This window comes from Macrobrachium nipponense, chromosome 31 (genome assembly GCF_015104395.2).
Source record: "Macrobrachium nipponense isolate FS-2020 chromosome 31, ASM1510439v2, whole genome shotgun sequence".
In the NCBI taxonomy this organism is placed as follows: domain Eukaryota; kingdom Metazoa; phylum Arthropoda; class Malacostraca; order Decapoda; family Palaemonidae; genus Macrobrachium; species Macrobrachium nipponense.
The window spans coordinates 8,276,227-8,302,941 of record NC_061093.1 but is presented as its reverse complement, the minus strand read 5'-3'; the positions used below and the strand labels follow the sequence as shown (position 1 = coordinate 8,302,941).

At 37.0% G+C, this 26,715-nt stretch overlaps 1 protein-coding gene across 2 annotated transcripts in view; it reads left to right on the top strand.

Annotated features, from left to right (window-relative positions):
- The window catches only part of LOC135206626 (dnaJ homolog subfamily A member 2-like), a 172,147-nt gene extending 146,289 nt beyond the window's left edge, over window positions 1-25,858 (top strand). For both annotated transcript variants that reach the window (XM_064237966.1, XM_064237965.1), the window contains 3 exons: window positions 2,198-2,357; window positions 2,579-2,706; window positions 22,972-25,858. In XM_064237966.1, the coding sequence (XP_064094036.1) occupies window positions 2,198-2,357; window positions 2,579-2,706; window positions 22,972-23,148 (465 nt within the window). In that variant the 3' untranslated portion in view covers window positions 23,149-25,858. The remainder of the gene's footprint in view (window positions 1-2,197; window positions 2,358-2,578; window positions 2,707-22,971) is intronic.
- Window positions 25,859-26,715: the final 857 nt, after the last annotated feature.

The window sequence follows — 26,715 nt, the reverse complement described above, 5'->3', positions numbered from 1 at the left end:
TTGGTATTTTGAAAGTGAAGGCTCATGAAGTCAGGGCAGTGGCGACTTCATTAGCTTTTAAAAAGAATTTAGCCCTCAAGGAAATTATTGAATCTACATATTGGAGAACTAATTCAATATTCGCGTCTCATTATCTTAGGGAAAGTTCAGACAACCTTTGATAATTGTCAGACGCTAGGTCCATACGTGTCCTCGGGTACAGTATTGGGCAAAGGAGTTACTACCCCATAACCTTCTTTTAAGCTAGTTGATTTTATTAGGTGATGGTGTTTGTGTTTATTGGTCGTCTGAGAAAAGTGTGCGGTACTTTTCTCAGTCTTGTTAATATTATCCGGTGATGGTGTGTGTGTAGTTCAGGTAAATGATCTGTTACTAGCTTGAATGCCGTGGCATAAGAGGGCTGTAAGGTTCTGTCAACACATTGGTCACGTCCAGTTGTCAGTTCCAGTCTTTCTTCAACATACAGGACACTTCCTTGTTGAGAGCTACTAAGGTTTAAGCAGGCTTAGAGGCAGGACCTATGAAGTCAGCTACCTTAGCAGGTAAGGAACCTGGAGTTTTAATAATATTTGAATAATATTTTTTTTATACTCTAAGAATGTTGCTGTCCTTGACCCCCCCCCCTCCAAATGTGTCAATCAGCTATATATATACCTGCCAGGTAAGTGTCATACATTAAAATGAAGTTTTTATGATAAAACAAAGTTTAATGTATACTTACCTGGCAGGTATATATAATTTAATTCCCACCCGCCTCCCCTCAGGGGACAGGGTTCAGAGAAAATCTGGCCCAATTGGGAACGGTTCCTAGCGCTAGCGCCACGGTAACGGGGTGGTGGTTGCCTGAACTACTAATAGGTTACTAGCGTTTGCCGCGAGTTTTGAAAATTTCTGCCAGGTGGAACAGAGAATATAGCTATATATATACCTGCCAGGTAAGTATACATTAAACTTTGTTTTATCATAAAAACTTCATTTTTGCTCATTATTACATGTCAGGTGCTATAGGATATTTCTATATTTTCCATTATTACAATAATATGAATTGAAAATAAATATAAATACACAAACATTATACACTTACATGCTACAGATACATCCACTTACATGCGCTCTATTACCATACATGTGTTAACAAAAATATTCATAGAAAAATTACTTTTAAAGGGGCAGTGCTCAAAAACATTTGGAAAGCTAAAAACATTGGCAAACAACGTGCAAGAAAAATTTGAAAAATCTTAATTGGTTCAGGAAATATAAGAAAAAATATCCCGGAGAGACTTAGGGGTGAGGGGGGGGAAAATCACTGTCTCGGACTTCAAAATACGTTCAGTTTCAATTTCAAAGGTATCATTGTGAAGCAATTTTCTTTGTTAGGCTCAGAGTTCTGGATAAACTAATCCTTTATAATAATAATAATAATAATAATTATTAACTTATAATATATGATTGATTTTTTCAACAAGAAATGTATAGTAGTGTCATAAAGTAGTAGATTTTGCTTCACAATATACAACACAAATCACAAAAATATCTTAAAAAATGACTGGAATATCGCTTTTTGTAAACTGCTTATTTTCAAACATGATTTCTGGCATTATTTGGATTTTTAGAAAAATGGCAATAGACCCTTCATATTGTAAAGGCCTCAGTTGAATTACACCTCTATACATCCACCACCCTCAGCCTCATTCATCATACAATAATGTTATCATTGACTTCATGCCTATTCCACCCTCCACCTATTTCATGACATCACGTGGCCTTTCTGGCATAGAGATGGTGTTTACAATGTTACCCTTGTCAGGGCTACCAAAACAAATCCTGCCACAAACCTTTCATGTTTGGGAAACTGGACTAGTTGAAAATGTCTGGCATTGTACTTTTATTATGAGCATTCCATATTTATGTGACATTTAACAAAAATGTAGTGTATATATTACAGAAACTTTTTTTTTTTTTTTTTTTTTTTTTTTTTTTTTTTTTTGTGTGTGTGTGTGTGTGTGTGTGTGTAAGTGGTGGTGATTATTTTGATTTGGGAAGGGCTATTTGTTCGGTATTCTTCAAAATTTGTTTAGAAAGTGACTCGTTTGAAAAATCAGAAGTGTTTATTAAGCTAACATAGTAAATAATAGTAGAATTTGCATACTGTAATTGTTGGAGCCTTTGGTGATTTTGTAATGACTTTTATTTGCAGGAAAAGCCTCATGAGACCTTTCAACGTAATGGATCTGACTTGCTCATGAAATACACAGTATCATTAACAGAGGCCTTGTGTGGGTTTAGCATGGTGGTTAAGCACTTAGACGGCAGGAATTTGTGCATCAAACACCCTCCTGGATCTGTTTTAGAACCAGGTAAATAAAAAAAAAAAAAATTTGACCGAGACCACTTGGAGGTGATTGCCAGGCTGTGGTGGTGTCATTGTTTTGAATTAGTAATGCATATATGTATACATATGTGACGAGTGTGTTTATACATGAAACCAGTGTTTTTTTTTTATAATGCACATGTTTTCAGTTTTTATAAGAATTGTTAATGTTATGAATAATAGTAATTCCTTATCTGTCATTTGTAGGTTGTGTGCGTGGAGTGCTTGGCGAAGGTATGCCAATGTATAAGAACCCATATGAGAAGGGTGATCTATATATACGTTTTGAAATAGCATTCCCTGAAAATTATTTCACTACTGAGGGAAAATTAAAGGTAAGGATTTTGTTTTTATTTTCATCATGTAACTTGATACTATAGGCATATGTTATGTTTTTAAGAGGAATGCAAGAAAAGAGCAATAGTAGGCCACATAACTCTAGGCAAAGAAGTGAAATATAACAGCAGCTGCTTGAGTAACCCTCTTACGCCGAAGCCCTAAAAATCAAAATCTCTCCTGTATGCCGGCGCCGGTTTGGAGTGAGCGCGAAAGCGGAAAAAATAATTTTTTCAAAAAATCACAGCGCGCTTAGTTTTGAAGATTAAGAGTTCATTTTTGGCTCATTTTTTTTCCATTGCCTGAAGTTTAGTATGCAATCATCAGAAATGAAAAATAATATCATTATCATATGTAAATAATGCGATATATGGTAGCGAAAAAAAAAAAATCATAGATAATTGTATTCAAATCACGCTGTGCAAAAAACGGTCAAAGCTAACGAGTTACTTTTTTTTTCGTTGTATTGTACACTAAATTGCAATCCTTTTGATATATAGTACATAGTAAAACAATAAAATCAACACCGGAAAAATATTATCACAAAATGATGTACGAATTCGTAACGCGCGGACGTAAAAAAATGTTATTTTCAAAAATTCACCGTAATTCTAAATATTGTTCTAGAGACTTCCAATTTATTTCAAAATTAAGACAAATGATTGAATATTACGATACTGTAAGAGTTTTAGATTAGAATTGCAGATTTCGACCATTTCGGACGAGTTAAATTTGACCGAATGTCAACATTTTTATATATATATTTTTTTATATGCACATATTTCGGAGATAAAAAAAGCTACAACCTTCAATTATTTTTTATTGTATTTTTCATGAATTTGCGCACATTTTGATATATGAAACTCTATAAAAAGGCTAATATGAAAAGGAGCAAATATTAGGATAATGCGATGTACGTATTTCGGAGACTTGCGGCCGCGAATCGGCGCGCGTAGTGAAGGTAAATATATTTTTCAAAAATTCACCATAAATCACAATATTTGTTTTAGAGACTTCAAATTTGTTTTTTCAAAATGAAGAAAAATGACGGAATATTACTAGGCCGTAAGAGTTTTAGCTTACAATTGCGTTTTCAACTATTTCGGTAGAGTCAAATTTGACCGAACGTGGTTTTTTTTCTATTTATCGTCGATTTATATGCAAATATTTCAAAAAAAGAGAAAAGCTACAACCTTCAGTAATTTTTAGTTGTATTCTACATGAAATTGCGCACATTTTCATATATAAAACTTTATGTAACAGCTAATTTTAAATGGTGCAAACATTTCGACAATCGCACAAAAAATTCTGATTTTTTCGGAAGAGTTCCCGCGCGAACGTAAGGAAAATGTTTTTTTTTTTTTTTTTTTCATAAATTCACCATAAATCGAAATATTGTGCTAGAGACTTCCAAGTCGTTGCAAAATGAAGGTAAATGATTGAATATTACTAGAATATAAGAGTTTTAGCTTACAATTGCGTTTTTCGACCATTCGGTAGAGTCAAAGTTGACCGAAAGTTGAAATTTTTGCACTTAACGTTATTTATATGAAAATATTTCGAAACTGATAAAAGCTACAACCATGGGTTGTTTGTTGTTGTATTGTGCATGAAATTGCGCACATTTCCATATATAAAACTTTATGTAACAGCAAATTTAAAAGGGTGCAAACATTAGGACAATCGCACGAAAAAATTTATCGGAAGAGTTATCGCACGAACGTAAGGAAAAAGTTTTTTCATAAATTCACCATAAATCGAAATATTGTGCTAGAGACGTCAAATTTGTTGCAAAATGAAGGCAAATGATTGAATATTACTATAATATAAGAATTTTACTTTACAATTGCGTTTCTCGACCATTTCTGTAGAGTCAAAGTTGACTGAAGGTTGAAATTTTTGCACTTATTGTTATTTATATGAAAATATCTCAAAACTGATAAAAGCTACAATCATGAGTATTTTTTTGTTGTATTTTACATGAAATTGTGCACATTTTCATATATAATACTTCATGTAAAGGGTAATTTAAAATGGTGCAAAAATTATGTCAAAGTGACGAAATAATTTCCGAGATGTGTCACTGATACTTTTTAGTGTGATAAGAAAGAAATTCGCGCTTGCGCGCCTGCGTAGCGATTGTAAACAAAACAACGCCTTGATCCGTGAACTCCCAGCATCCCCCAAGGAGCGTGATACAAAAGTTTTCGGCTGGTTGGCCTATAAGTATTTTTCCGCGAATTTTTAAAAAAACTTTTTTGAGCCGACGTATGATACGTCCAATCGGCATACGGGAGACATTTTGACTTGACGTTTAATACGTCCAATCGGCGTAAGAGGGTTAATGTCAATAAAAAAAAGGCATAATTCTGTGATTAACTTTCCCCACCACATTTAACCATCTATTGAGGAGAATGCATTAAAAGTTTGCTATTTGAAGAGGAAAGAAAATGAGAAAACATCAAAGCATATTTGTTCATATACGAAACAAACCTTCGGTCTTAACATTAGGATAAATACTCAGCGCCAGCTGGAAACCGGCAAAGTTTAAAATAATTGTGTATGCAAGGGACTATTAGCATCTGTGCTTGGTCACGAGACATGTGGGGCCACCCACATACCCCTCATTAACTCGTGACCCCGTCAGTTGTTTTCTTACCGCCTTTAAGTGAGGACGTGGTTTACTCAGTCCTTTTAAAGCCGGTTTATTTTGCCCCCTGTTGTTTTCAATTTGTTGCTTGGAATTCCCGGATATGTGAACATGAAGCTTTCTCGTGCTGCGAGACTTCCTGGATATCACAGGAAGCAGTTATACGCCCTGTTATTTTCTTCGGCCGTTTCGATGTCGATGGAAACCGTCGAAGTACTCTTCGTGTAGTAAGTCGTAGGTGAAGAAACTTAAGGTACGGTTAATTCGTTACTTGTGCTTGGGAATATCGCTTATTCATATGGATTGTCTGTAGTCCAAAGCTTTGATGTATCTGGATGTGCTTTGGGAAGTAATTATGACTAATTGTGCTCCTTTCCCTGCGGGGAGAGGCGTGCATTGCCATCTTGTTTTTCTTCCAGATATGTGGATAGAGAGGATGCAGGTGTGCGGTCGGCGATAGGCTTATCAGGAGAACCAACCCAAAAGGACGGTTGGTTTGATGTTTAACGTCGTGTTGCCACCCAGGATCCCACGTGATGGATGTCCCTTTTATCTTGACATGCACTGGATGGCGGTCGGATGCATCGCCATCTGTAAAGAAGCAGATAGGGCAACAAGGCAGCCTTTAATGTCAGGTTGCTATGACTACAAGAATAACATCCAACAGCCTTGCATTTCTGGTAGGGTGCTGGCTTCACATTCGAGTTGCTCAGTGATGTCATAAATATGGCGTCCACCATGACATCCCTTCACAGCTGCGGCCTACACAAAGGCATGCTTCCATTTTTATTTCGAGGTACAAGAGTACTTTACAACTATGCTTTCGGATGGGAGGTTTTTAATGCACATTGTTTTTGAGAGAAATTACAAGCGTTAGGAGATGTAAGTCACATAATGGAAAAGACAAGTCTTTCCTCTGTATCCTTCCGCTTAGGCGTCAAGCTTAGGTGACTGGCTTTGATGCCAGTGCGTTCTCCTGCCAATCCTGGAAATATAGGTACTTCGTAGCTGATCCTCGAGCCAAGAGGAGAAGTTTCTTTTCTATCTTCGAGCCAGGATTGTTACATCCCTATTATATGAAAGCACAAGAAGTAGTTGTAATTGTCGAAAAAGTGAATAATGGAAAGTTAGTCTAGTGTGGCTGCTGTGAAGAGTTGGAAAAGGCTAGAATCAGGGACTTCGTGACTGATCCTCGTGCCAAGAGGAGAAGAATAATTTCTTCTTCATCTTCGAGCCAGGACTGTCACATCCTTGTAAAGTAGAAATGCCACAGAAGGTGGGTCTCTTGATCTTGGCTGCAAGAGTACCATAAACAGCCTCACACTTCCATCAAGCATGTTGACGTCATAGCCAAGACTGCTTGTAATGGCGGTAGTCATGATGTCACAGCCTACTGATTCTCGATTTACTTCGCTGCCTCCGGAACCAAATACGCTTTTTGACTCATTGGTACACACAGTAATGAAGAATAAACAGTATCTAGAGGTGAAAATGGCTAAGTAAGACAAAAAGAAAAGGCGCGATTCGCCTTCTTTTTCGTCTTCTTCTCTAGATGATGTCATAGCTAAGTTCAATGGCATCAATGAGTGTACCAGTCAAGCGTTGGAGGATACGGGATTTCGTGACTGATCCTTGGGACAAGAGGAGAAGAGTAAATTCTTCTTCATCTTAGAACTAGGACTGTCACAGCCCAATCAGCAAGAAAATCAATAAGTCAGTGGCTGGTAAGCTCAAAGGCGCGTGATTGAAAAGTTTTCTGCCGGTAGGCCTATAAGTATTTTTCCGCGAATTTAAACAAAAAATTTCCATGTCGACGTAAATTACGTCCGGTCGGCACCCAAAAGACAATTTATCTCGACGTAAAATACGTCCAATAGGCGTTTAAGGGTTAATATCTCAAGGCCTGGAGGTGACCAGTATCCCCTTTCGAACTAATAGTTCTCCGTTTTTGGGTGGAGAGTGTCACCTCGGATGTAACACGACTCCAAAGGTCATTAGCTCACATATACAGAATGACCCTTTGGCTGTGACTGCCTGTGTAGTGGACGTTTCTGTCCATTAACCCTCTTACGCCGAAGCCCTAAAAATCAAAACCTCTCCTGTATGCCGGCGCCGGTTTGGAGTGAGCGCGAAAGCGGAAAAAATAATTTTTTCAAAAAATCACAGCGCGCTTAGTTTTGAAGATTAAGAGTTCATTTTTGGCTCATTTTTTTTTCATTGTCTGAAGTTTAGTATGCAATCATCAGAAATGAAAAATAATATCATTATCATATGTAAATAATGCGATATATGGTAGCGAAAAAAAAAAATCATAGATAATTGTATTCAAATCACGCTGTACAAAAAACGGTTGAAGCTAACGAGTTACTTTTTTTTTCGTTGTATTGTACACTAAATTGCAATCCTTTTGATATATAATACATAGTAAAACAATAAAAGCAACACCGGAAAAATATTATCACAAAATGATGTACGAATTCGTAACGCGCGGACGTAAAAAAATGTTATTTTAAAAAATTCACCGTAATTCTAAATATTGCTCTAGAGACTTCCAGTTTGTTTCAAAATTAAGAAAATTGATTGAATATTACGACACTGTAAGAGTTATAGATTAGAATTGCAGATTTCGACCATTTCGGACGAGTTAAATTTGACCGAATGTCGAAATTTTTATATATTTATTTTTTTATATGCACATATTTCGGAGATAGAAAAAGCTACAACCTTCAATTATTTTTTATTGTATTCTTCATGAGTTTTCGCACATTTTGATATATGAAACTCTATAAAAAGGCTAATATGAAATGGAGCAAATATTTGGATAATGCGATGTACGTATTTCGGAGACTTGCGGCCGCGAATCGGCGCGCGTAGTGAAGGTAAATATATTTTTCAAAAATTCACCATAAATCACAATATTGTTTTAGAGACTTCAAATTTGTTTCAAAATGAAGAAAAATGACGGAATATTACTAGGCCGTAAGAGTTTTAGCTTACAATTGCGTTTTTCAACTATTTCGGTAGAGTCAAATTTGACCGAACGTGGTTTTTTTTCTATTTATCGTGATTTATATGCAAATATTTCTATAAAAGAGAAAAGCTACAACCTTCAATCCTTTTTAGTTGTATTCTACATAAAATTGTGCACATTTTCATATATAAAACTTTATGTAACAGCTAATTTTAAATGGTGCAAACATTTCGACAATCGCACAAAAAAATTCTGATTTTTTCGGAAGAGTTACCGCGCGAACGTAAGGAAAATGTTTTTTTTTTTTTTTTTCATAAATTCACCATAAATCGAAATATTGTGCTAGAGACTTCCAAGTCGTTGCAAAATGAAGGTAAATGATTGAATATTACTAGAATATAAGAGTTTTAGCTTACAATTGCGTTTTTCGACCATTTCGGTAGAGTCAAAGTTGACCGAAAGTAAATTTTTGCACTTAACGTTATTTATATGAAAATATTTCGAAACTGATAAAAGCTACAACCATGGGTTGTTTATTGTTGTATTGTGCATGAAATTGCGCACATTTCCATATATAAAACTTTATGTAACAGCAAATTTAAAAGGGTGCAAACATTAGGACAATCGCACGAAAAAATTTATCGGAAGAGTTATCGCACGAACGTAAGGAAAAAGTTTTTTCATAAATTCACCATAAATCGAAATATTGTGCTAGAGACGTCCAATTTGTTGCAAAATGAAGGCAAATGATTGGATATTACTCTAATATAAGAATTTTAGCTTACAATTGCGTTTCTCGACCATTTCTGTAGAGTCAAAGTTGACCGAAGGTTGAAATTTTGGCACTTATCGTTATTTATATGGAAATATTTCAAAACTGATAAAAGCTACAATCATGAGTATTTTTTTTGTTGTATTTTACATAACATTGCGCACATTTTCATATATAATACTTCATGTAAAGGATAATTTAAAATGGTGCAAAAATTATGTCAAAGTGACGAAATAATTTCCGAGATGTGTCTGATACTTTTTAGTGCGATAAGAAAGAAATTCGCGCTTGCGCGCCTGCGTAGCGATTGTAAACAAAACAATGCCTTGATCCGTGAACTCCCAGCATCCCCCAAGGCGCGTGATACAAAAGTTTTCGGCTGGTAGGCCTATAAGTATTTTTCCGCGAATTTTTAAAAAAACTTTTTTGAGCCGACGTATGATACGTCCAATCGGCATACGGGAGACATTTTGACTCGACGTTTAATACGTCCAATCGGCGTAAGAGGGTTAATGGCATTCGGTCAGTAGACAGTAATCTGGTGGAGAGGTTGCCAGAACAGAAGGAAGAATCTCTGTAATTACATGTTTACATGCATGATGATATACATTGGACCGGTGATTGGGCATGTGAATATCGCTTCACACTGACTAATCTTCAGATGAATCAGGAGCAGTAAACTGGATGGGGCACATAAGAACTCCAATCTGACAAGTGAAAACATACTCTGTGTCATACATCAGTCCCGTTGCAGGAAACTGACTGTGGATGGAGAGTCTTCCTCTGACCTTGGTAGAGTGGGAGTACTCAATAACCAGGGTTTTGATGTAGACTCAAAAGTAGCCTGGAACTTCAGTTCCAGTTGGCCCCGGAATCCGGGATAATGAGTCAATGCAGCACAGGTCATGATGACAGGTACCTTTCTTAATCTTGCTCAGTACGGTGTGAGTATGTGTGAGGGACCTTCGCAGGCTGGCTTTGACTTGTCAAAGTACTCTATGGTTATAGAAAGAACTAAGTCACCTAGAACATTAACATGATAGACGTAAAGGAACAGGCCAAACAGAGGCGATCGGGCAAGCCTACTCCTTGTTTGTCAAGTTGTACCAATGAGGTTATACAGAAGATAAGGTCATCAGAGGAATGTGGGCCTCCTCTCATTTAAGAACATATCTGTTAAAATGATTGTGACGGTTGGTCTGTGACGGTATCGAAGCTCAAAATTGAGGAATTTTAAGGAGTTGTCTGTCTGTTCATTGAAATTTGAGAGTGGGTTCTTTGTTATGAAAACCACTTTCAATTTCCTGTATACGTATATATATATATGGTTGCCCAGAGGTCCTTGGACTAAAATGATGGTATGAATGTGAAATGGAGGAGTTAACTGGCCTCTTTCCTTTTCAAATTCTGTCTCCTTTACTTAGGGCAGTAAGAAGAGAGTACCATCATAAGCTGGAACGGACAAGGTACAGGTGAGTGAAGTGGCCATACTGTTAGGATTAGTATCAGTAGAAACCTATCAGTAGCAGGAATTCCATTCTTTAGCAAGGGGGAGAGGAATGATAACAAACCTACATGAGTGGATGAATTGGTTTGTTAGGGGAGCAGATCTTATCTTCCTCGGACGCAATGAACTATGACATTGTGTAAAAACCCAGAAATCTGACTCTTATGATATTCATATATGTCTTAGATTTGGAAATACTGGTCAGTTGTTTTGTAGAATTCTGGCATTCAGAAAACTGATCAAAGGTGGCAAACTCCCATTTGGTTAATAGTACTTACCTCCCACCAAGAGTAAGTCTATCCTAATGTTAAGACCGAAGGTTTGTTTCGTATATGAACAAATGACAAATTTGTAACTAATTTGTATTTTTCATAACTTACAAACCTGAGGTCTTAACATATAAAGGCCCACCTCTAACCACCCCTCTATCAACTAACCTGGGTTGGAAGAATAACTGACGGGGTCACGAGTTAATGAGGGGTATGTGGGTGGCCTCACATGTCTCGTGACCAAGCCAATAGTCCCTTGCCAATAGTCCCTTGCGTACACAATTATTTTAAACTTTACCGGTTTCCAGCTGGCACTGAGTATTTGTCCTAATGTTTAAGACCTCATGTTTGTAAGTTATGGAATATACAAATTAGTTACAAATTTGTCATTTTAAAAGCTGGGATATTTTAGGATAAGATTGAATAGAAAACCTATGGTCATTATTCATGATGAATATACTCAGATAGTACAGGAAGTGATTACAAACATTTAGAAAAAAAAAATGTGGTCACTCGCCAGTTTTCTCTGATAACTTCCAAGAGACTACCTTTCAAGTATAAGTAGATGATTATTCGAACTCTTGAAAATGGAGTATCTGGGATGTGTATTTTGTAGCCCCCCTTCTTCGCACTGTTAGTAAAGTTAAAAGGTTGGTAGTGTCAATCATCCCACAGGCTATTGCCTCTCTGGCAGTCGTCAGCCATGGAACCCCAACTCCTCACCATGACATCACTCATGGCAGTAACCATCTGGTGGACAGTCTTGTTATTCGACCATTGACGGGAAGTGAATGCTGTACGTCGGTGATCAGTTGGACTAAAAATGTATGTTTGGATGATTTGCTGTATACCAGTAATCCTTCAAAGTATTCAGATTAATAGAGCCAAGGGTCCATATAATGGCAAAATCCAGATAAGGGCAAGGAAGTCAATCTAGGGGCGTTCAAGGGAAACTCCTTACCCTGCCTCACTTAACCTTGTCAATACCACGTAACTGTAAACCCTCAGTATGCGTATGAACAACTGTCCCACATTTAGCTGAAAAATTGATGCAAAATGCAATTATCTACCCTTTTCCCCCATTTTTATAACAAAATATAGTGCATAAAATTTTTTTTTTTTAAATATAACCCTTTTTATCTTGTAAATGACACTTCATTAGGTAGGTAGCCTACCTGTGTGTACCCGCAGCCTGCCGTGGTTTTATGACCATTAATGTATTTTTATACAGCAACTTTCATAGCAGAGGTTACCGTATTCTACAGTCAACGTCCCAGGATTTTGGGGGGATGTGTACTCTACTCGCCTGTCAGGGAAAATGACTTCATGCTTTCGGTGGACATGAAGGACTCCTACTTTCAAATACCCATTCATCAGTCCTCCAGGAAGTAAGTACCTTCACTTTATCCTCGAGGGGATGGTGTTCCAACTTGGGGCCCTTTGTTTCGGACTTTCAATCGCCCCTCGGGTGTTCACGAGAGTGTTCACCTTGACATCAGCTTTGGCCCATTCGGTCGGGATATGTCTCTTGAGGTATCTCGACGACCGGCTAGTCCTGGTAAGCTTGCTCTCTCTCGCAGTTGCTGCAGGACGGGGATCTACTTTTCAATTTTTGTCATGACCTAGGGATGTTAATGAATTTCAAGAAGTCAGATCTCATTCCCAAGCAGATGATAAAGTATCTGGGTATGCTGATCGATACAGTAGCAGCATGAGTCTTCCCTGCAGACTTGAGAATAAGCAAGTTCAGGAAGGCAGCTCAACTGTTTATGTCTTGACAGGAACAGCCAGCTCAGCTTTGTTAGGTCGTGATAGGTTACCTGTCGTCACTAGAGAAGCTAGTCCCTCTCAGGCGTCTTCGGATGCAGTCTCTTCAGTGGAGACTAAAGGAGTGTTGGTCACAGGCTTGGGATCCTCAATCCTTCCACATCCCTTTAACTAGGGAAGTGAGGAAGGATTTTGCCTGGTGGCTTGATGACAGGAACCCCTTAATAGGAGTGGAGTTGCACACACCCCCTCTGGACATGCCTCTGTTTTTGTACGCATCGAATGAGGGTTGGGGCACACCTGGAGGAGTGTGGAATCGACATAACGAGCACCTTCACATCAACATTCTGGAACTCAAGGCAGCTTCTTAGCCCTCCAAGAGTTCCGGGATCGAGTGATGGGACACTCCGTGGTGTTGACAGTGCAGGTGCACGAGTGGGCTGCAGCTCACTTGGTAGAGCTGTTGGCCTCGGTAGAGCTGTCAGCCAGATACATTCCAGGCAAGAGGAATGTAGTGGCAGACAAGCTCAGCCACCAGAATCAGGTGATTGGGACAGAATGGTCTCTACACCCAGACGTGGTGGAAAGGCTGTTCAACCTATGGGGGCTTCCAGTGGTAGACCCTGTTTGCCACCTAGCACAACAGAAAACTTCCTGTTTTCTTTTCCATGGTGCTGGACCCATAGGCAGCTGCAGAGGACGCATTCCAAAATCTGTGGGACAACCAAGCTTACACTTGTCCCTCGTTCTGTCTGATTCGCAAGGTGATTAAGCAGAGTGCTGGTCACCAGCAATTTTCAGATGATTCTGGTGGCTCCCAAATGGCCGCAGGCTGTTTGGTATCCCGATCTGTTGGCTCGTCTCTTCGAGGCACTGCAAGAGATTCCCCTGTGGCACAACCTTCTGTGTCTGCTACAGGTAGAGCTGTACCACTCGGCAGTACAGTCCCTGTGTCTTCACGGCTGGCGGTTATCCACCATCTCTTGTGAGGAAGAGGATTTTCTCACCAAGCAGCAACAGAGATGGCAGGATACCTCAGACAGTCCTCTGCAGCAGTGTACCAGGGAAAGTTGCCCGTCTTCTGTGGTTGGTGTCGTGGGTGGGGTGTCTCTGCTCAGAGCCACTCTTCCACAGATCACGGTGAGAAGCCTCTCTCTCTCTCTCTCTCTCTCCTCCTCCTCTCTCTCTCTATCTCTCTCTCTCTCTCTCTCTCTCTCTCTCTCTCTCTCTCTCTCTCTCTCTCTTCTCTCTCTCTCTCTCTCTCTCTCTCTCAGACACAAAATGAATAATTATGATGAAGGAAGATCAAATATTATGGAAAAGTTGGATTTTTTAATGTCAGAATTTCTGGAAATGAAAAAAAGAACAACATACCAGAACAGGAAAGAGACATGGGAAAATCCTTATTACTACCAGTATTAAATGAAGGAGAAAACACGCAAACCATCATAGTGATGAATGCGCAGGGTTTAGTTACGAGTAACTCAAAAAGAAAAATAGAGTACTTAGAAGAACTAACCCAAAATGAAAAGAAAATAGATATAATGAATATAAGTGAAACCTGGTATTCCAAGAGACTGGGAAGGATGATCAAATAAAAGGGTTCCAAACTTATAGATCAGATAGAAAAAATAGGAATCAAGGAGGAACCGCAATATATGGGAAAGACAAAAAGCAAGGAAAAAATATATGAGAAATATAGTAACTCAGAATGTGAACTAATAGCGGGTAGAATTTGAATCTGAAAAATTGATGAAACATAGTAATATATAGACGACCCTAATACTAAAGAGTTTGACTTAATAATTGAAAAATTGGATGATATATGTAGAAATCACAAGGACTGGACTATTCTCCTATCTGGTGACTTCAACTTTCCTTTCGTAGAATGGAAAGAACGAATAGGAGATTGTGGTTGTACTTATACATATAAAAAAGAGAGTAGTAGTAGTGCAGAAGATAAGAGGCAATTTGAAAAGCTATTAGATATGCTACTAGAATACAAACATTCAACAAATAAATCACCTGCCAACAAGAAAGGAAAATACTTTAGACCATAGTATTTGTGAACGAGATGAATTATGTTAAAGAAATAATAGTTTATAATGCGAATATTTCAGACCATAATGTCATAGAATTAACAGTTCATTCCAAAGCAAGTGAAAAATAGAGATAAGCAAGAAATGAAAAAGTGGGAAGGATATGGAAAATACAACTTCTACAGTAAAAATATAAAATGGTCAGAAATTAATGAAGAATTAAACAAAGATTGGGATAACATTTTCGTAAGTGATGACATAAGGGTAAATACGGAGATATTATATAAAATATTGGAGAAAATAGTGGAAAAATATATACCGAAGAAGAAAAGTAAACATCATTCATGCATACCAAGAGACAGAAGGATCTTGTTCCAGAAAATCAGAAAGTGGAAAAAAGGTCTTGCAAAAGAAAAAAATGCATGGAAAGTTATAGAACTAAAAAGTAAGATAGAAAATGCAGAACAAAAGATTATACAATCAAAAGAAAATGAAAAACGGGACTTGGAAGAAAAAACCCTATTAAATATCAAGCAAAACCCCAAGCTATTATACTCATATGCGAAGAAGATGAATAAAAGAAGAATAGAAATAGGCCCTCTGAGAATTGAAGGGGGATTAACGAATGAAAAAAAGGAAATTTGCAACATACTGGCAGAACGATATAAGAGAGAATTCACCCCTAGAATAGATAATGAAGATAATGATATAGAAGTAAGGGATGAAAATAGTGAATATTTAGCTGACATAGATATTAATGAAGCTGATATTGTGCAGGCTAATTAAATGAAATTAAAAATGGAGCTGCTGCAGGGCCTGATGGAATTCCTGCTATTTTGTTAAAGAAAGTAGTTCATTCTATCGCAAAGCCACTTGCAATATTATTAAGACAAAGTGTAGATACAGGCAAGATTTATGAGGAGCACAAATTAGCATATATTACCCCTACTTTCAAAAGTGGATCAAGACTAGAGGCAAGTAATTATAGGCCTGTGAGTCTAACATCACATATTATGAAAGTGTATGAAAGGGTAATGAAGAAAAATATTATGAAACATTTAATAAAAAATAATTTGTTTAATAAAGGACAACATGGTTTCGTACCCGGAAAAAAGTACACAAACCCAACTGTTAGTCCACCGTGAGAACATATTCAAAAATATGAAAAGCGGAAATGAAACAGATGTGGTTTATTTAGACTTTGCAAAAGCTTTTGATAAAGTAGACCATAATATATTAGCGAAGAAAATTAGAAAACACAATATCGTGGATAAAGTAGGAAGATGGTTAAAAGAATTTTTACACAACAGAAAAACAGATAGTTATTGCAAACGACGAGAAATCGGATGAAGTCAAGGTAATATCCGGTGTGCCGCAAGGTACGGTGTTAGCTGCAATACTGTTTGTTATTATGATTTGAAGACATAGACAACAATGTGAAGGATTCGGTAGTGAGTAGTTTCGCAGATGACACAAGAATAAGTAGAGAAATTACTTGTGATGAAGATAGGAACGCTCTACAAAGAGACCTTAACAAAGTATATGATTGGGCAGAGGTAAATAGGATGGTATTTAACTCTGATAAATTTGAATCAATAAATTATGGAGACAGAGAAAGAAAGCTATATGCATATAAGGGACCTAATAATGAGACCATCACAAATAAGGAAGCAGTTTAAAGACCTTGGTGTGATGATGAATAGGAACATGTTATGCAATGATCAAATAGCAACTCTGTTGGCAAAATGTAAAGCAAAAATGGGAATGTTGTTACGGCACTTCAAAACAAGAAAAGCTGAACACATGATTATGCTTTATAAAAAAAAAACATATGTTCGTAGTCCACTTGAATATTGCAATATGATATGGTACCCACACTATCAAACGGATATTGCACAAAATAGAGAGTGTACAAAGGTCCTTTACAGCTAGAATAGAAGAAGTTAAGGACCTAGACTACTGGGAAAGACTACAATTCTTAAAATTATATAGTCTAGAAAGGAGAAGAGAACGCTACATGATAATTCAGGCATGGAAACAGATAGAAGGAATAGCAGAAAATATCATGGAACTAAAAATATCAGAAAGAGCAAGCAGAGGTAGATTAATAGTGCCCAAAACTATACCAGGAAAAATAAGGAAAGCACACAGGACATTAATCCACTACGCACCAGCATCGATAATGCAGCGTCTATTCAATGCGTTGCCAGCTCATCTGAGGAATATATCAGGAGTGAGCGTAGATGTGTTTAAGAATAAGCTCGACAAATATCTAAACTGCATCCCAGACCATCCAAGATTGGAAGATGCAAAATATACCGGAAGATGTACTAGCAACTCTCTGGTAGACATTAGAGGTGCCTCACACTGAGGGACCTGGGGCAACCCGAACAAGATGTAAGGTCTGTAAGGTAAGGTCTCTCTCTCTCTCTTTTATTAAGGGCCATAGGCTGAAACTATGAGGAGTGGATATTTCCTCTTCTATGGAAATCTCTCTTAGATGTAACAAGCGGAGTTCCTCAGGGTTCTGTCCTTGGCCCTCTTGTTTTTTATTTACATTAACCCTCTTACGCCGAATGGACGTATTAAACGTCGAGTCAAAATGCCTCCCATATGCCGAATGGACGTATTAAACGTCGAGTCAAAGTGCCTCCCGTATGCCGAATGGACGTATCATACATCGACTCAAAAAAGTTTTTTAAAAAATTCGCGGAAAAATACTTATAGGCCTACCAGCCGAAAACTTTTGAATCACGCGCCTTGGGGGGATGCTGGGAGTTCACGGATCAAGGCGTTGTTTTGTTTACAATCGCTACGCAGGCGCGCAAGCGCGAATTTCTTATCGGACTAAAAAGTATCAGTGACACATCTCAAAAATTATTTTGTCACTGACATAATTTTTGCACCATTTTAAATTATCCTTTACATGAAGTATTATATATGAAAATGTGCACAATTTCATGTAAAATACAACTAAAAACTACTCATGATTGTAGCTTTTATCAGTTTTGGAATATTTTCATATAAATAAGGATAAGTGCATAAATTTCAACCTTCGGTCAACTTTGACTCTACCGAAATGGTCGAGAAACGCAATTATAAGCTAAAACTCTTATATTATAGTAATATTCAATCATTTTCCTTCATTTTGCAACAAATTAGACGTCTCTAGCACAATATTTCGATTTATGGTGAATTTATGAAAAAACTTTTTCCTTACGTTCGCGCGATAACTCTTCCGATAAATTTTTTCGTGCAATTGTCCTAATGTTTGCACCATTTTAAATTTGCCGTTACATAAAGTTTTATATATGGAAATGTGCGCAATTTCATGCACAATACAACTAAAATCAACCCATGGTTGTAGCTTTTATCAGTATTGAAATATATTCATATAAATAACATTTAAGTGCAAAAATTTCAACTTTCGGTCAACTTTGACACTACGGAAATGGTCGAAAAACGCAATTGTAAGCTAAAACTCCTATATTCTAGTAATATTCAATCATTTACCTTCATTTTGCAATGACTTGGAAGTCTCTGGCACAATATTTCAATTTATGGTGAATTTGTGAAAAAAAAAAATTTTTTTCCTTACGTCCGCTTGGTAACTCTTCCAAAAAAATAAGAATTTTTTTTGTGCGATTGTCGAAATGTTTGCACCAATTAAAATTAGCTGTTACATGAAAATGTGTGCAATTTCATGTAGAATACAACTAAAAATGATTGAAGGTTGTAGCTTTTCTCTTTTTTCAAAATATTTGCATATAAATCACGATAAATAGAAAAAAAACCACGTTCGGTCAAATTTTACTCTACCGAAATAGTAAGCTAAAACTCATACGGCCTAGTAATATTCAGTCATTTATCTTCATTTTGAAACAAATTTGAAGTCTAGAACAATATTGTGATTTATGGTGAATTTTTGAAAAATATATTTAACTTCCCTCCGCGCGCCGATTCGCGGCCACAAGTCTCCGAAATGCGTACATCGCATTATCCTAATATTTTCTCCTTTTCATATTAGCCTTTTTATAGAGTTTCATATATCAAAATGTGCGCAAATTCATGAAGAATAAAAAAAAAAAATTGAAGGTTGTAGCTTTTCCCATCTCCGAAATATATAAATAAATATATGTATAAAAATTTCGACATTCGGTCAATTTTAACTCGTCCGAAATGGTCGAAATCTGCAATTCTAATCTAAAACTCTTACAGTATCGTAATATTCAATCATTTGTCTTCATTTTGAAACAAATTGGAAGTCTCTAGAACAATATTTAGATTTACGGTGAATTTTTGAAAAAAGCATTTTTTTACGTCCGCGCGCTGCGAATACGTACATCATTTTGTGATAATATTTTTCCGGTGTTGCTTTTATTGTTTTACAATGTATTATATATCAAAATTATTGCAATTTAGTGTAAAATACAACAAAAATAAAGTAACTCGTTAGCTTTGATCGTTTTTTGCACAGCGTGATTTGAATACAATTATGTATGAAATTTTTTTTTTTCGCTACCATATATCGCATTATTTACATATGATGATGATATTATTTTTCATTTTTGATGGTTGCATACTACATTTCAGGCAATGACAAAAAAAAGGAGCCAAAAATGAACTCTTAATCTTCAAAACTAAGCGCACTGTGATTTTTTGAAAAAAATATTTTTTCCGCTTCCGCGCTCACTCCAAACCGGCCCCTGCATACGGGAGAGGTTTTGATTTTTAGGGCTTCGGCGTAAGAGGGTTAATGACATTGATGTAGGCTTGACTAGCAGGGTAGCCAAATTTGCAGGTGACACCAAACTAGGTGTTAATGCAACAGACCCAGATGCAGTGGAAAGTTTAAGAAATGACCTAATGAGAACAGGAGAATGGTAAAAAAAATGGCAAATGCCTATTAGTGTGGATAAGTGTAAGGTGTTACAAATAGGAACAAACAACCCTCATGCCAGCTACATGCTGCTTGGGAATGACATGAATAGTGTAGAACAAGAGGAGGATCTTGGAGTCATTATTACCAAGGACTTACGATCCACAAAACAGTGCATAAAAGCTGAAAAGAAGGCACAGAAACTAATGGGATACATAAAAGAGGCAGTTCAGATACATAAACAAGGAAACGGTGCTGCAGCTCTACACATCAATAGTTAGACCTCATCTTTGGTATGCAGTACAGTTTTGGTCACCAACACTCAGAAAATAGATTAGAAGGGGTGCAAGCAAAAGTCACAAAGTTAATTCCATCCATCAGGCAAATGGGTTACCGAAGACGACTAGAGAGCCTGAACATGTAAGGCTTAGAAACACAACGATTTCGAGGACAACTAATAGAAACATTTAAAATACTCAAAGGCATAACAAAAGCAGACAGTAACCTATTTATGTTAAACGATAACCAGACAAGAAATAATGGATGGACACTAGAACTGAAGAGATACAACACATCCCACTGTGGGAACATATAAGATATGTGACACAAGGAATAAACTGCCACCAGAAGTTGTAAACAGCAACAGTGTGGAAGAGTTTAAAAGAAAGCTAGACAAAATCATTAGGACGCTGTGAATACACAGTAAAACCTGCTCCTAGAGATATGTGAGTGCAAGATGTCTCCTTTCGATGGACTAACAAGTCTTTTAGACATCCTAATCCTTGTAACTCCTTGTAACTTCTTATGAGGAGGTTTGAGAGGTCTTGCCCACCCAGGGAACTCAGTCCTCCTGAGTGTAATGTGACTCTCGTCTGAGGGAGCTTTACTCTTAAACCTTACTATCCTCTCCGAGAGTCGTCAAACAGAGATCTGACCCTCAAGACCATCTTTTTGCTGGCCCTGGCATCGGCGAAGAGAGTAGGTGAGCTTCATGGTCTCTTATAATGTCAAACACTCGAGGGGGTGGAGATCTCTTATGCTCGATTTCGTCCTGGATTTCGTAGCGAAGACTCAGAATCCTTCGGTCTCTGATGATTGATTCGAGTCCTTTATGATCCCCTCCCTAGAGGACTTTTGTGGTAATGACCTAGATGAGATGCTACTTTGTCCTGTTAGAGTGCTATGGCGCTATTTGAAGAGAAGTTATTATCTCCGGCCTGAGTGTCAACACCACTTTGTTAGCACTGGGGTGACCAAGAAAGAAGTGTCCAAGAACACTATCTCCTTCTGGCTTCGTGAGGTGATCAGGAAAGCGTACTCCTCCAAAGGGAGGTCTGACACTGGACCTTTCGTCCGAGCCCTCGAAGTCAGTGGTATTGGTACTACCTTGCATTCAGCAAGAACCTGTCAGTTTCACAGGTATTGAAGGCAGGGGTTTGGTCCAACCAGACCACCTTCACCTCCTCCTACCTTCGGGATATAGCTCATAGGTCCTTGGAACCTGTGGTGTGAATGAGTGTGAGACTGACTTCTCTTCCTCCTCCATTCTTCTCACTTCCTATGGGCAGAGAGCTGTGGTCATCACATGGTGGAAAGGGCGGTCGATGCAGGTAAGCTGTATTACAGAGCTCCATTCTATTCCCTTTCATGAGGGTATAGAAGCATAATCCGTCCCTTCCCTAACAAGTGGGGGAAGAGGACATTGGCATGAGACACAAACCCAGCACTTGCATATTTGTCATTTTGCTTCTGACTATAACTTCTTGTTTGCTATTCAAGAGAGGCTACGCTTGCCTCCCTCTTATGAATTGGTCCAGAGGTCTAGCCATTGGTCTTACAGTTCTCATACTCCAATCAATTGGACAGAGGCCAGGTTGCCCCCCCCCCCTTGCTCTTATGACCAGGATGGGAACCTTGGTTGAGCAAACACCAGTCTGTGCACATGACTCGATCAGATTCCTCCCACCAATCAGTGTGTCTTATCTTATGTAAAGGACAGAGGTTTTGTATAACATGTAGGAACAAATTATAATTTTTTAAAGTAAATTCTATTTTTCCTAACTGTACAACCTGAGGTCCTTTACATATATGCCCACCTCATGCCACCCCTCAATCTGTTCCTGGGCCTAAAGCAAAGTGGAATGTTTATGTCCAGTTGGGCGGGATTCCCAACTATCAGACAAGCAGTTACTGCTAACTACCTTGTCATTCTTTTACGATCGATTTCCAGCCTTCACTGAAAGTAATTCCTTATGTAAAGGACCTCAGGTTTGTATAGTTAGGAAACATATAATTTACTTTAATAAATTGTAATTTTTATGTATACTTACCAAGTAATTATGTAAAGTCCTCCCTCCCTCCCTCCCCACACATGGACGTAAGGGTGCATATAAATTGAGCTCTGCCTAGTTATTCCTCACAACCCAGGGCCATGTTACCTAGTACACTAAACTTATGTTAGCGCTACAGTGAATTTTTAGGCTGCTGTAGGTAGGAAGCTCGTAGCTATATAATTACTTGGTAAGTATACGTAAAACTTTTATCATAAAAATGTCATTTTCACCCCTGGTACATATGAAGAGTATTGGTAGTTCTCTACATACAAATTGGAAAGGTGCAAACTTCCATGTATGCATATGAGAGAAAAAATTTATTGCCTATATTTCATTGCCAGTTTTCCAAGGATAGATTAAAGGTTTTTGTTAATTGTTAGTTCATAATCTCAAATTGTCTTGGTAGACAGGTTAACTACAATGCTGAATACCTAGACTAATTTTGTTGGAATTGCAAATAAATTCTTGGAAACAGCTTTTGTTTGTTGAGCACTACTCGTACTTCAGTTTCACATGAATGGCCCTTGAATGTAGGGAATGTAATTTAACACCAAAATGTGTTTTATATGGAACTTTATTTCATTAAAGCAATAACTGCCATGTTTGTTAACAGCACATATCAATTTATGAATTTTAAGTTATTCTAGTTAAAAGGTTGTTTTCAAAAATAAATTTGTCTAATTATAAGAAATCTAAAGAAGATATTTCAACTTGTATATAGTGTGGTTGGGTAAAATCTGTTTTACTTGGGTTAAAGAGTCAGAGAAAACAAGGGACAGGATCCCCCAATTTTTTGTTTGTTGTTGGAAATGTAGTAGTTATTGTATGAGCCTTCAACTTGACATGATTTTCTAATCTCAGAATTGGAGGGTTGGAATGTTGTAAGTGTTGAACAGCAATGGAGGTTAGAGATTACTTTGGCCTCATGAGTTTCTTGTCACAGGGTTGGGATTAATAAAGATATTAATTATTTATTATTTACACTTCATGATAGTACGCAAAAGTCTACGTTCCCTCATGCTATACAATAAATTACTATTGTTTTCTTAAAATTGGTTTTACCTTCATTTTTTTCAGGAGTTGGAGAAACTTCTTGGTGGCAGACCTGCTCCAGTACCAATTCCTGCAGAAGCTGAAGAAGTTAATATGACTGAATTTGAAGGCCAGGGGCCAGGGGGACCCAGGGGACATGCCTATGATGAGGATGATGATCATCCTCACATGGGTCAACATGTACAATGTGCTCATCAGTAGTTTGTCTTTGAGGTATTACAATTCAGCAATGGTCAAAGCCCCCTTAATGATGGGAAGCCAACAGTTTGAGCTACAGAGTTCAGTACTTATTTCACATGCCTGTTACTATTATGTGGAATGTGCTGATAGTATCATAAAAGGTAAAAGGAGGTTATGCATAAACTTTAGCGCATTTGAGGTCGTTTATATAATATGTATCATTAGTTTGATTTCCAGCTTGTTTTGTTCCAACTTACTCTTCTACTGATGGGTTTGAAAAGGTGAAATTGTTTAAGATAGATGATCTGCTTAAAAACTATGTAGGTTGGATTAGGAGGCAATTTTTTTTTAAGTCAGTGTTGAGTGTGAAGTAATTTATTGATGTGAGCGAGTGTAATCCAGGCAAGTATGTTTAATTTGGTGAATTGCTGCTTGTATATGGTATTAAGATTTGAGACAAGGCTCTAACTGGTAATGTTTACATCTGTAGGGCTCCTTATAACAGTCCCTTGCCTATTGTTACCTGTATTTTGAATTGGTATTGTTTTTCCTAGGAAAGGGGTTGCCAATTCTGTAATGTCAAGCACCATCAGATAATTTTTATAGTTCTGCACGAATAAGAGGCTAATATCTTGTGAGTGGTTAATGACGCTGTTTTATTCTTCAATAATAATCATCATTTCTTATATTGGAGGGCCAGGAGGAAACCTTGTTTTTCCAGTTATGGGACATGACTTAAATTTTGTTCTAAGGATTTATTTTTGTAGAGAAATCTTTTGATAGCAAATTTCCTTATGAGGACATTGCCAGTGTTGAAATGCATTAAGGAGAATTTATACCTGATTCACGTACATGATACTATAGTAGTTTCTCTTTTCACAATTTTGCATATATATATGTATGTACTTGTATATATTTTTGTCTATATATAGCCAGATTAACATTCCTTACGTATGATAACTTTGTAAGTTATCATTGTTACTTTGTGAATCAGTAAACTTTTTCATGGTATAATTTAGAAGATTTGTATTTGGAAAACCTCACAGGATATAATATTAAAATTTCATTCATGAAAATTAACATTCACTAATTCAAATGTACAGTTTTCAGCAGTCAACTCAGAGTAGTGAAAACATTTGTGAATGCATCATAAGCAAAAAGGTGAAATGGGGTTTCTTTGTTAGATTACAGTGTACTTCCCTAAAGGCGAGGCTATCATCAGTATTGCTCTGCTTCATACAGATAAGCAACATTTAAAAGACAATGCAAAGTGAAATTTACCCCACTAATGTGTGATTGTCAGTGGCTTAAGCCTGTATTTATTACAGCAAGGTGAACAGTTGAGGAAGATGGAGAACTTTTATATTTGGGCTATCATAATCTGCAAAGAACAGAATCTTTAAACTGTCAAAGAGGTGGCCATAATAAATTAAGTAAGTCTCATGGAAGTTTTTAAAATTAAAACATAGATTGAATTGTGTTTGAAGAACAGTGGTGGTAGTTTTTAATTTTTTTTTTTGATGTTCATAATCTGAGTAACAATGGCATTGTGTAGGCTTGTAGGAAATTGATCAGGGATTTTGTTTAGTAAGGTATAAGTTCTTTGTCACTTGTGTTTGAATATATTTGATAGTGGGAAATATGTCATCATTGAAATTGCTGTAAAGTTGGCAACTGTAAAATATAATTATAAAACCTTAGAAGAAATCTATTTGTAAATACAGTAAACAAAAACAAAAAAATATTGTAGCCAATGGCAAAACAATTAAGGGTTTTGTGATAGGAAGTAATGTACCAGGCTTTTGCGTTTCTTAGCATTGACAAGAATAACTTATATTTTGTTTGTCACATTTCTTATGGTAATTTACTTTCATGGGACTAATAACATAGATATCACCAAGTGTAGTATCCATTTTAAATTAGTGTATGGATCGTCAATACACTTGATGCTCAACAGTGAGAATATATATTATTATAACAGAATCAGAAATATTTGGATGATTAGGATTCTGTATATTTGGTAGATCTTTTTGTTTTTTTGTTTTTTGCATTTTTGTCAACTAGAAAGAAAAGCTATTTAGTGTATTTTTTTTCTTTTTTGAGTTGGACTGATATATATAAGTTTTTATCTTTTTTATTTTGATGATCAAAACTAATGTTGCTTGCAGAATTTATTTCACTACATTGTTCAGCTGGCCATATAAGTGGCGGATTACTAGGGGCATTTAGTTGCTACTGTTTAGCAGAGTTATGTTTATAGTGTTCAAGGATAAGTACATTGTAGAGAGTTCATATAATTTTGTCTTCAAAATATGTTTACAAAGAGCATTCACGTATCGTTCACGACCATGGACGGTGCTTCGAGAAGATAAGGTGGGTGGAGCTTTAGAATAAGATAAGAAATTTTAGATTCTACCCAGTTTTGTATTACTACACTTGAGCTGAACAGCCAATACAATAGATTCTTGTTAGTTTGTTACACTTTCAAATATTATTTTTGAAAGAATTGGGCTCTGTACCATCCTATTACAATGTTCATTTTTAAGCCTTGTTTTATCTACCCTATACTATTCGTTATCTGTGAACTTTTAGGTTAGGAATTTCTAGGGTGGTAAGGAGCACTTTTCTTTCTTGTAAAGCATGTTTGTTTTACATCGCTATCTCATATTCTCTTGTGTGCACACTTTGTGTTTAGTTTCTTGGAAACAATTAAAATGTATAGAGGACTTAAGATTTCTTTCATTTTGTCCTTAATAATTTGATGATTTTGAGAAATTAAATACAAAATTATTAACTGTTCCAATATAAATACTCCTTACGGCTTCATATATATAGGAGATTCCCATTGCGCTAAATGTAAGACTCATTCTACTGAAATCCATTAGCTTCCTGTTTGCCCTATCCTGTCCTGGTCTGAACTATTGTCCAAGAGACTTGATCATGTGATCAACTGTTGGCTTGGGTTTGTTGTTCAGTCTTGCCCGTCTTTCAACGTAGATTTGGTGTGTTCTTTATATGGATCTGTGTGTAATGTTGAAAAGTTAAAAACTTTGTGAGTAATAGTGTGAAATTTTTAGGGGGTTGGAGTGGATTAGTGTTTCTGCCATCAACCTTTGTTGTTAATAGTGTGAAATTTTGAGCGTTTTGGATTGGATTTGTGTCTGCCATCACTATAGAAGTAATCGGAAAACAAGGATTACATTGATGGACAGGCAAAGACAAATCGTGTGGTAAATTTACGTTGTCTGTGTTAGTTGACTTTCACTTTGTATTTGTTGTAGTTGGACTTGAATGTTCCCAAGAGGCCACTTATAGTTTGAGTGGAAAGTTGCCATTGTCTCACTGGGAGAAAATTTGAGAAAAGATGGAGGAAGAAGCTGACCCAAATGTTTTGAGAATCTTCCTATTACATCACCTGCATCCCTTCTCCCTCAACCACGCTACCCATCCATACTCCTCCGTTACCTGTTATACCTTGTAGTAATGTCTCCTCTTAAGTTCCCTGCACTTGAGGCATTTGATTTGATTTTATAGATTTTTGGCCTTATGCCAGCACTGGGGCAACTAAGGCCATTCAGTGCTGAAATA